At 35.6% G+C, this 12,314-nt stretch overlaps 1 protein-coding gene across 1 annotated transcript in view; it reads right to left on the bottom strand.

Moving 5' to 3' along the window:
• Positions 1-6,806: 6,806 nt before the first annotated feature.
• LOC150086740 (plexin-B-like) overlaps positions 6,807-12,314 on the bottom strand; it is a 415,555-nt gene continuing 410,047 nt past the window's right edge. The window contains exons 36-37 of the mRNA XM_090372733.1: positions 10,891-10,965; positions 6,807-8,250 (exon numbers count right to left, since the gene is read on the bottom strand). Of these exons, the coding sequence (XP_090228859.1) occupies positions 8,143-8,250; positions 10,891-10,965 (183 nt within the window). The 3' untranslated portion in view covers positions 6,807-8,142. The remainder of the gene's footprint in view (positions 8,251-10,890; positions 10,966-12,314) is intronic.

The raw sequence follows: 12,314 nt of genomic DNA, 5'->3' as shown, positions 1-12,314 counted from the left end.
AGAGAAGAATGATGATATCCAGCTCAGGACCCTGGGTGTGCCAAGCTCATACTCACCAGATGTGAGCCGAAGATATCAAACAAATAATCCCAGGGGTTCACATTTTGGTGAGTATGGGCTTGGCACACCGAGGGTTCTGAGCTGGATCTCATCATTTTTTACTTCTCTCTCTCAACCCCCCCCTCTCCCAGGGTATCTTGTAAATTTTTTTTTGGCTGTTGAAGCATAATCCTCAGACTTCCTTGCACCATATGGCTAATAATAATAAATAAGCACACTGTTTAGTTCAGCTGACATTTTTGATGTGAAAACATCTATAGCGGCATCTGACAATGGAATTTAACGAGAGTTTAGCAACACGTCACACTACCCACGTGACTGGTGAGAAAAGTGACGTGAAATACTGAAATTAAAGCGATGGCATACGGGGCCACGGTAGTCTTGTGGCAACGTTGCCGACTTGCTGAATAGCTGATCGAGGTTCGATTCCAGCACTACCCTTATGGGAATTTTCTCAGGGGCAATTCAGCATTGAGTTTGGCGGTCTCAAACCGTGGTCGTGAGGTTTTTCACCGGGATTGACTCCGGTTTTCCCCTCACAACAGACAAACCGCCGGTCGCGACGAGGGGTACACGATAATTTGATAGGGGTAGGGCCGCGTGTAGACTAAACTTCGCAGCGTTTTCGCTGCGAACTTTCCTCTTGAGGGAAGGGGGTTAGTGGGGCAGCCGCGCCACCATCATAAGGTGGGTTGCGGGCAGTCTATTTAACAGAACATGTCCTGCATCCTTAAAAGAATGCATCTCGTGCACGAAGGCAGTGGATTTCAGCTGCAGCTAAAATCCATCGATTAAAATTCAAAAAATTATGCTGTTCAGCAAAAATCAATTGTTGTAACGAAGTTACATTTTGCATCTGTTGCAAAATATATTTACGAAAAAAAATTATTCCAAAAAGAAAATAATAATAATTAGTGGGATTTTAATGAAACATAGGAAGGGGTCGACAAATCTTTTTTTTACAGCACGAAACATAAAACTTCCTTAAAATCCATCCATTGAGAAGCGTTATGACATGCGGACGAACGGACACAGAAATAATAATTGCAGCATTTCTATTTGTCCGATTTTGATGATATTTGGAATACTCAACATTCTTTTTTTGTTTTTTAAATATTTTTGAATTTTAAAAATATTTAAAACACGGGAATATATGGGCGATCAGCTACAGATATACTGTAGCTGAAGCACTGGATATTATGCTTGCTGACGCGCAAAATCGAAATTTTCTCTGTTCGTGCATAAATAGTGCTTTTTGTTGTAAATCAAATTATTAACTTTTGCTAACGCGCCTTAAAGGAAATGCTCTGCGTACATTAACTATCCTTTTTTTTTTTTTGTAAATATATAAATATATTTTGCATCTGCTGCAAAATATAAGTTCATTACAACAATTGATTTTTGCTGAACAGCATAATTTTTTTCATTTTAATCGGTGGATTTTAGTTGCAGCTGAAATCCACTGCCTTCAGATCTGAAATCCGAAGGCAGTGGATTTCCACTGAAATCCGCAAGACATGTCTGTTAAATAGACTGCCTGCAACCCACCATATAATGGTGGCGTAGCTGCCCCACTAACCCCCTTCCCTCAAGAGTAAAGTCCGCAGTTTAGTCTATGTGCGACCCTAGCCCTATCAAATTATCGTGTACCCCTTGTCGCGGTTTGTCTGTTGTGAGGGGAAAACCGGAATCAATCCCGGTGAAAAACCTCACGACCACGGTTTGAGACCGCCAAACTCAATGCTCCTGGGAAAATTCTGATTAGGGTAATGCTGGAATAAAACCTCGATCAGCTATTCACGTGCCTTGAGTGAGTGGGGTTCAAGCCCGTGACTGCTAAATACGGTGCTGTTTTCTTGTATTCTGTCTATCTTGTGAACTCCTTTGACCGATTGGTCATCCCGGAGTATAAAACAGAAAATTTATTTATTTATTTATTCAGCAAGTCGGCCAATGTTACCACAAGACTACTGTGGCCTGTACGCTATCATTTTAATTTCAATATTTCACATTGCATTTCTCACCAGTTTCGTCGGTGATTTGTTCAAATTCCTGAAGGAATTTGAGCGAATCACTCTAAATGAATAACAGATAGCAAAACCCAGTGTGATTTTGTAAAATTAGTATTTTATCTTTATATTAATTTCCATGTGGCTCAACTCTCAAAGAATTATGAAACTCACTTCACTTTGCTTGCACTAAAGCCACCACAGAGACTAGATTAAGGTTTTGAAGAACTATGTGAAGCTAAATTTCAGTTTTGTGCATGTGAGCTTCAGTTAATTCACAAATTTTTAATAAAATTTAAACAAAATGAGTAAAGATATTGAGAGACATCACAAATGATAAGAGTAAGATTCAAATATTTTTGATTAAAAAGCATAGTAGTAGAGTTACTCACAAAACTATTGCCAGATCAACATGATATCTTAAAATAATAATATAATCAGTATTAGTAGCAGCAAAATGACATAAGAAAGCAAACAAACTTACACAGCATCAGTTCCTCCCCCCCCACCTATTTAAAGACTGAAACTAGCAGAGCTGAGGTCTTCCTTGATAAGAATATTCTTTTGTGTTCCTGACTAATCTTGCTGCTCATCCTGCCATTACCTTATACAATAGGATAATAACCTGTATCCTTTCTGGTGCAGTATGTTGTATTTTTTAAAAACAAGTGTATAAATTCTATCAGGTCCGGGTGCCTTAATTACGTTTAACATCAACTTCTCTTTCACTTTCCTCTCAGAAGTCATAAAATCATTTAACATCCATTTAATATTATGAATATGCTTGTCTCTAAAAGTCATCTCTTAATGTAGATATAAATGATTATTCAGTTTGTCAGCAGCCTGAATAGGATCATTGATGAGATTTGTATCCAGTGGACTGATGTGGTTGTTCATTCTATTTTGAAAATTTCTCTGATCTCCTGTGGCCATTTGCACAGCATAAATAGGAATTTTTTTTAATTACTTCAAATTCTGTTAATTAGAAACAAACTGATTATCCTATTTATGGATTGCATAAAAGAGAAATAAATATTTAATAATATTATAATATATCAAATACCAATAGCATTATCATTTTACCGTATGCAGAATGAAAAGAACACAACTAGCTGATATAATCATAAAATAGCTGTATTTATAATAATTAGCATAACCAAATAAGTGTGTTTGTGCACAATTCAATTGGAGCTGTTATCATGTAATAAATATAGTATAACTCATTAGTTTCATACTTTATTAAACCAAATATGTTGCTTCACTGCAACACACACAAGTAATACAGTACCTTTATACTGACTCTATACAAAAGAAAAAAATTCAGTTTTCAAAAATAAAACCTGATTTAAAGGAGAAGGGTATCACAGTGCATCTACCAATCTTATGATTAAAAATAGGATACAGTATCCAAAGATATAAAAATAAACACTGTGTGTTCCAGTAAACATGATTTGGTCCCCCCCCCCTGCACTCATTCAAAACTCTTCTTTTATGAACAATACATCTCTGTCAAAGTTTCATCTGAAGTGTTTGCTTCTTACCACAATCCTGCATGTGCCATTATGTGTGCGGGTAATGGTATAATATACAGATTACTGTTGGATCATACATTTAAAGGCCTCTGTAGCTGAGTGGTCAAGGGTGGGAGTGCAGTAGCACACTCTCAAGCCCTTGACTGCTAAATACGGTCAATCTGCCAACTCACACTGGACCAGCGTGGCAGATTATGGTGCATTTTACTCAACATGAATTGTTGAGGAGGCTTCCATCCTGCAGTTTACCATACATTTAAATGGTTTTAAAATGTAAACTGATGTCACTTTTGACACCAATAGAAATAGACTGCTGTTTTCTGGATTAGTATTTATTAAAAATAGTAATTTTAAGAAAGCCTTTAAAATAAACAAAATTTTATTTATTATTAGTGTTTCTATATAAAGTCAGTAGGGTGGCTTCCCTGTCAAACTTCAGAGTATTTCAGTGCAACAGCATATCTGGTTTAATAAAGTAAAGCAGCAGTACTTTTTTATTTCAAATCAGAGGGTTATATTTCATTTATTGAATATAACCTTCTAATAACTGTAGCTGAGTGGTGGGCATCCATTACACATAATATCATTAAATGTGGTAATATTTCTATGTTGTGAGCTCCTGTGACCCTGTGTAGCTATGCTAGAGAATAATAAAAAAAAAACAACTTGTTATGAAATTGTGAAAAAACTATTCTAACTTGCTCTTCCCACTGCACAGCAATAATACAGTCTTAAAATTATAAACTAGTCTCCTCCCTTGATGCTATTGAAGTTGGATTATGCCAGTATGGTGTTATTTGTAATGTGGCACCAAGGGTTTCCTTCAACTCCACATCATGCAATGTGATGAATAGAAAACTCTGTAAAGGCAAGATTTATGTAGGTTAGTGAGGGTTCATCCAGCCTCTTAGCCTAGGGGCCTGTAGTTTACTGTCCAGCACCATGAGGTGTTCCAGGCAGTAGGGAGTGTGAGGAACTGGCGAGATGAACCCTGTGGTAGCCAAGGCTCTCACAGAAAGGGAGAGCCCAGTAAAAAAAAAAGAGTGAACGTGGAAGGCAGCAGTGAGAAGACTTATTGGGGGGGGGGGGCTGTAGTGAAGGTGTCCACCTGGTTGAAAGTAGTAGTAGTAGTGGCATGTGATGCAAGAAAGCAAATGTATGAGCTTATGCAGCATCAGCCAAAAAAAAAAAAAAAAAAAAAATCACACCATTCCCTCCAAATGCCTGTCCAGTTCTTTCTTAAATTTATTCAACCTATCAACTTCCACAACGACAGATGGAAGTTTGTTCCAGCAATTAACCACCCGCTGGCTAAAGGCAAATTTCCGCACATCCAGTCTACATCTGTCTTTTCTTAATTTGAATTTATGCCCCCTTAGGTTCGTAATCTGAACAAGTGGAAGGATCCCATCAGAATTCAGCGTGCTGAACCCATTCAAGGCCTTATACACCTCAATCAGATCACCGCACAGGTGCCTAGTGTCCAGCCACTGCAATTTGCAGAACTTAAGCCTCTCTTGATAAGAGGATTCCTTCATTCCCCTCACTAATCTTGTTGCCCTTCTCTGTACACGCTCAAGTAAATCTACACCTTCCTAAAATGAGGCCTCCAGACCTGTACGCAGTACTCAAGGCGTGGCCTGACCATTGCCTTATACAGAGGGACAATCACCTCCTTCTCCCTGCTAGCAAAATTCCTATATATCATTGACAAAACCCCATGACCTGCCCTGGCAGCCTGTCTGCATTGCTCAGAAAACTTCATATCTGGCTGCACAATTACTCCCAGGTCTTTTTCATTTTCTACCACCTTAAGTGTAGTACCACACAGTTGGTACGTTTCTCTGGGGTTACTTCTACCCATATGCAGTACTTTGCATTTGTCAAGGTTAAACTTCAGTTGCCACTTCTTAGCCCATCTGCCCACATTATCTAGATCCTGTTGCAGTAGCACACTGCCATTACTGTCATTAACAACCCTGCCAACCTTTGTATCATCTGCAAACTTCGACACTAAGCCTGATATTCCTTCATCAATATCATTGATAAATATACAAAACAACAGTGGACCCAACACCGAACCCTGTGGGACTCCACTAATAAAATTAGTCCAAGAAGAGCAGCACCCATTGATTACTACGCTCTGTCTTCTCCCACTTAACCATCCTTTTATCCATTGTAGCAACTTACCCTTAATACCATTCAGCCCCAATTTGTACAATAGTCTTTCATGCGCAACAGTGTCAAAAGCTTTCCTGAAATCCAAATATATGATATCAAAATTATGTTTTGCATCCAGTTCCTTTGTAACCACATCATAATATCCTATCAAATTTGTCAGACAAGACTTTCCCTTAACAAACCCATGATGTGTCTGAATTATTGCTGCAGTCTTGTCTAGATGATCCTGCAATGCATCTTTAACCAGTGACTCCATTATTTTACCTGGAACAGAAGTTAAACTAACTGGTCTGTAATTACCCGTGTCACCCTTCGATCCCCCTTTGTGAAAGGGGGGAAGACAGAAGAGGGGTTATGCCAGTATGAAAAATACAGAGTTTTGGACACTACTTTAGTACAATATTATTAATACAGTAAGTATATATAGTGACTGACTGTAAAATGGTAACAAAGGTTTATTTCAAACAAAAATAAGTACAGAAGCTTCATTCCATTGTAATGTTTTTGTATTTTTATTTGCATTGCAACTGAGGAAAAGACCCATAGTCTCGAAGCTTCTGTACTCATTTTATTTATTATATTTTTGCCTATATTACCTCAATTTTCTTTCCAATAAACCTTCGTTACCGTTTTCCAGTCAGTCACTATATATATTAGCATGGATCCCAGAACAAGAGGCCTCTTCACTACAATATTACTATTATTAGGAGTTTCCCCCCATTTGCTGCTGTGTCATCTTGTGGTGAAGTAAGTGCCAAGGCTGGCCATTTGTGTGAAGGTGTGATTTAACAGCTGGGGGGTGACAAACACCAGGTTTGTTCCCCCCCCATCTCTAGCTGCACAAAGGTGCAGCATGTACATACATATTGCCTTAAATAAAAACTGAACTTAACACACAGAGCCATAAAAGTGTTACTGATATATGGTGATTATAAGTAAGTCAATAAAGGTACACAAAACATATACTCATTAAAATTTATTGGCATTATCCCACAATAATACAGGACGTAAAAATTTGGCCAGTATAAAAAAATATTCTTCAGCCAGGCATCTGTGTCACCAAGTTCCAGCAGAAATGTCCAATGTACTCATGAAGAAATATCAGAGTTCAGTTTCGTATATCTACTGGACACTTGATCACAGGATATCTTCAACTGAAAATTAAATACTATTCCATTTCTAATAGACACTGGCTCACAAAGAAAAACCCTGTTCTGGAGAGCTGAAAGCACTCTTGATGCCTAGCAGCACAAATTACTGCATAGTTAGAGTCTCTGTACATCTACCTTTGGCCTCAGAAAAAACATCTGTGAAAGTCTAATAACAGTGACAGTTTTACATGAACAAGGCATCTGTTTGTGAAAGTAAAGAAAAACTCAATGGTTGGTAAACAGAGGTCAATGGCACAGATGTCAATTTTTATGCAAGTGTTTAAAACTACAAAATGTATTTTATACAAACCATGATTTGACCATAGTTATTAATACAGGCTTAAAAAATCAACAGCTTTACATTCTTTTTCCTTTACTCAACACAACAATTCTGAGAAACATTCAATCACAAAATGCCCACCAGCCTTGACAGCTTCATATATTGGAAGAAGAGCACTTCTGAATCAACAAAAATTATTATTTTTTGTACATAACAAATTACAATGTAGTAAAGAGTGTAGTGGAAGAAAATCTACCCTGTTTTGTAGTGAAGCCAACACCACAGGCTTTCCTCCACCCTGCAAAGTATGGAACATGCATAAAATTTGAGAGACCCTGCTGCATGATTCATACATAAAAGTCACAGTTTAGCCAAAACTGCTGCATTAACAGCAGCCGCTGCCGATACTAAGTACTACAAATACCTGGCACTGATGGTTGATTTGTTCCAATAAAACACTGAACGGTTCACAAATAACTGCAAATGTGTACGTGTGCATAGCATGACAGAAGAAAGTGGCACGGAGTCACACAAGCAAATTCTGTAGGACGTAATGAAACTTGTATAACGAAACTTCAGTTTTTTTTAAATTACAAGAAGGCAGTTGCTCTCTGGCTCATACTTCCTACGTCTGGGTCCATATAACAGTTCATTTTGCCATCTAGTTCTACTATCATATTTAACAGAATACACATATCAAAGCATGCCTTGATGAGATCACAGGTTGACCGAAACATGGAGAATACACCCATGCAGATGTTTAGGATTTCTGAACTACTGATATAATTTTTTTTTTCTGGCAGCTGGTGCTGATTCACGTATACATCACTGTGGCTCAGATGTCAATGCATCTTTCAATGCCATTGTGACTGCTGTTGGACACAACTGGAGTTATCGACGAAAATTCACTATTTTAATTCCTTCAGCAGTTAGCAGACTGATGATTGTTCACCATTAAGTGTACATGAAACTATTTCTAGTTTGTGAGCAAGGTGTAATCTTTGGCATCCTGGGTCAGACTCTAGTGCTTCCAGAATCTAAAAGAAAAAATACCACCAAAGTAAGTATAGTGATTAATAGAAGACAAAAAAAAAAAAGGTAATTTAATTCTCACTTCTAAATATAGAAGATATAAAAATAATTATTATTATATTTTATAACTGGTTTCCACTAGTTAAAGGGGAACAATCAAAGTGTTTATTACTTTAATAAATTTTCACACTGAATGAAATTGCATTGGTAATTTTGCAATGACTGATTTATTGTAATTATTAATAAAACATAATTTTCATTTTCTCCATAAGAAAAATGAAACATAAATTACAGAGTGTTACATCAACTTATAATTATCACATTAAAAATTAAACACACACTATTTATTATTTGAATATTTCTTAGGATTATTTTTTCATGCAAATTGTATACGTGATTTAAAAAAAAATGTTCACTTTATACTCCAGCATGATCACTAGGCCAGAGAAGTTTACAATTAATCATTTTGATAATGAATATAATCATTAACCATATTTAGCAGTCACACAGGCAACCATGGTCCACCAATATGCTTGTCTACATAGTATAATATATTACATACATGATTTTATTCTTCTTCAAGTTCTCTGCCCACAGGCAAGTTCAGAACTCCACTGATGCTATTTTTCTCTATCCCGTGAATTCCTCTTCTCACACATCTTCCCCTCAGCATGCTTTCACTTCTCAAAACATGTCCTATAAAGTTCTTTTACTAACATTCTCTCTTCTCCTACTTTCCTCATTCTTCACTCTGTCGACTCATTTTATCTTCCCAGTGTCCATGTCTCTGAGCCATAAAGCACAACAGTCCATATTAATGTTTTCACCATTTGCTTTCTTAATTCCTACTTGAAACTTCTTCTCAATAGTTTTTTTCTATTACTAAATGCCTCTTGTTTTTATTTCGTGGGATTTCGTGTTTTTAGTGGGATTTGTTTTGTAAATTTTTATTTTTTTTGGCTGATGCTGCATAAGCTCATACGCTTGCCACTACTACACTTATGTCTGCATGGTACTCCATTCCTGCACAACATTTTCAGCATCTTGTTCAATCCATGCCTAGACGAATTCAGGCTGTTTTGAAGGCTAAAGGAGACTCAACACACTACTAAGTAGGTGTACCTAATAAAGTGGCAGCACAGTGTATATATATTATGCAATGGCTCATAGATTGCAGAAAAAGATTTTATTTGTAATAAATCAAACTATATTTTTGACTTCTGACTAAGCACAGACAGATTAATGTTTTAGTACAGAAATCCCACAAATGCTTCTATTTCAATATACTTTAGAATGGTTCTGTTGATCTTGTTTATCCATTTAATGCACTATTTTGAGTGTTATGGCTTTGGTAGTGGCTGATGTTTGTATAATAGAAGGCCTAAGGTTTAAATCTCATCAAAGAACTGGAGGAACTTTGATATGTCTGTTTTTCAGAGCATGATAGCAAATGATCAGGATAATTCAGATAAGCTTCAGGGAAGGGCAGAAAAGTGGCAGCTACATTTTAATGTAGCAAAATGTAAGGTCATACACTTGGTGAGATGGAATTAAAATCAGTAGATGAAAAAAGGAATTTTGGGATTACAGTAACAGATGGACATGAAGTTTTCTAAGCAATGCTGCCAGGCCAGCTCATGTGGTTTTGTTAATGATAGAAGAGCTATGGAGGTGATTATCCCATTGTATAAGGCAATGGTCAGGCCACATCTTGAGTACTACGTATATAGTTCTGGAAGCCTCATTTTAGGAAGGATGTAGAGCTGTTGGAATGAGTACAGAGAAGGGCAACAAGATTGGTGAGGGGAACAAAGGAGTGCTCTTACCAAGAAAGGTTTCAGTTCTGGAGACTAGGCACCTGCAAGGTGATCTGATTGAGGAGTTTAAGGCTTTGAATGGATTGAGCAAGCTCATGCTGATGAGATTCTTCCTCTCACTCAGACACCAATTGAGGAAACTTCCATTTATTGTTGTGGAAGTTGATAACTTAAATAAATTAAAGGAAGAACTAGACAAACTATTAGAAGGAATGGGAAATGTATATTTTTTTAGCTGATGCTGTCTAAGCTTGCTTTCTTGCATCATTTGCAATTATGAATGTTTTTAATGCTTAATCAAATTGCAATTTTTTTACATTGCATGGTTATTTATAATTAATTTATAAAGAAATTAGTTTCTAGGTTTATTGCCCCTTGTTTCATATTTAGCTATGCATACCAAAGTTTTTTTTTTTTTTATGTGTGTTTCACATTACCCATTATCTGCATTTTATATGTCATTCTTAGCTCTTTATCAAGTATAACTGAGCATCTTTGGGGATAACATGCCAATTAAGTTAACAAAAACCTGAGTCTGATTTTTTTTAAGTCTCTTCATCTTCACAAATTTTGGACTCTTATACTTGAGGCCTCCTGCTAGCTTTCACTAGCTAGAATTAACTTTATCAACTCAGAAATTAAGAAAAAAATGCATTTATTATAACTGTTATTATAGTTAGATGAAGCCTAAATTTATTATTTGAATTATTTTGTAATGCCTTATTATAAAATGAGAGAATTAATTACTAAGAATGGAAAATTTAAATTTGCATTCTTAAATAGTTTTAAATATAACAGCCTAAGTGTGTCATTATACTTAATACATACCTGTTCACTGTATCTTGTAATATATATGTACAATTCTTTTAGTGCATTTATTGTATCTACCTCTCCTGCATGAGCCTGAAATAAAAATAAAGCCAAGTGAAATTAAAATTAATATGTATTTTACATCTTGATTTGATTCAGTAAAGTATAAAGGATTAAATCTATAACAAATGCTATTATAATTCTGATAATGCATATTGAATATTAATTTACATTTTGATAAAATGAATAGCCATTGAGAAATATCGACATTGTATTTCATAACACATCCAACAGAAATGAATAGTAAGGCCATCAAGATACTATATCTGTTCATTGTACTACATATGGGACTCATGTCTGGTGTCTATGGGCTTGGCACACCCAGAGTCCTGAGCTGGATATCATCATTCTTCTCTATCATGGTGATTCCCTTCTACTTCTGACTCTCTCTCTCTCTGGGTAACTCAGGAATTTTTTTTTTGGCTGGTGCAGCAAAAGCCTCAGGCTTCCTTGCACCAATAGCTAATGATAATAATAATATGTATTCAGAAAAGAACAAAAAGTGCCTGCCTATATTCAATGATTAGTCTAAAAACAAATATCTAGATTTTTGTTTTTAAGTGCAAGATGTTATCCTGAAAACTAGGAAAAAAAAAAAAAAAAAAAGGACTCCAGTGTGTCAGAAGTCTTGGCAAACCACCTATCATGAAATATAACATTTAAACATGTATTTCATGCTCAGTTTTGGATACCACAGTAATTTGTAAAGTGAAAGAAAAATAAATAAAAGCTTTTTTTGGTTGTTTTTATTACATTTTTAACATTTAGTTTATTTGCACCTTTTGATATTTCATCATTAACAAAACATACATACTTTTTTACAAATAAACAATTTTAGAATTTTAAATGTTATGCGAAAGACATATGAGGGAATGGGAAATTCAAACTTAGAGATTTGTTACTTAGAATAATCTTAAATAATGGATACTTAACTCCTTGAAAATTTATTGGTATAGAGTATAATTCAATTATGTAGTGAGTGAATAAAGTAAATAAATTAACCCTGTCCTCAACTACTTAGTAATCTCACTCTGTTTTGATAACAACATTTGAAATCCAAACTTTGTTATGAGAAAGGAACAATCTGTCGTACATTACTCTAAACCTTAATATTATTTATATAAAATATAGAAATGAAATCAATTAATTACCTCTCTACACAACAATTCAATCATTTTCAAATTAGCTGCCAAGTAGGAACTGATATGATTTCAGATTTTTGATAATTTAGAGTAATGCAGAATAGATTATTTCTTTTGAAACACAATTTTTTTTACTCCGTAACAAAGTACTAATATAAAACCTTCCTTTCTTGACTTGAGAATGAACTCTAAAGTTTGAAATGTCATCATGAAACCAGAATGAGGTTGCCAAATAGTTGA

The sequence above is a fragment of the Mastigoproctus giganteus genome, chromosome 4 (assembly GCF_048544385.1).
Source record: "Mastigoproctus giganteus isolate SK-2022 chromosome 4, ASM4854438v1, whole genome shotgun sequence".
Lineage (NCBI taxonomy): Eukaryota > Metazoa > Arthropoda > Arachnida > Uropygi > Thelyphonidae > Mastigoproctus > Mastigoproctus giganteus.
The sequence above is the reverse complement of the archived record's forward strand: the minus strand, read 5'-3'. Positions and strand labels throughout refer to the sequence as shown.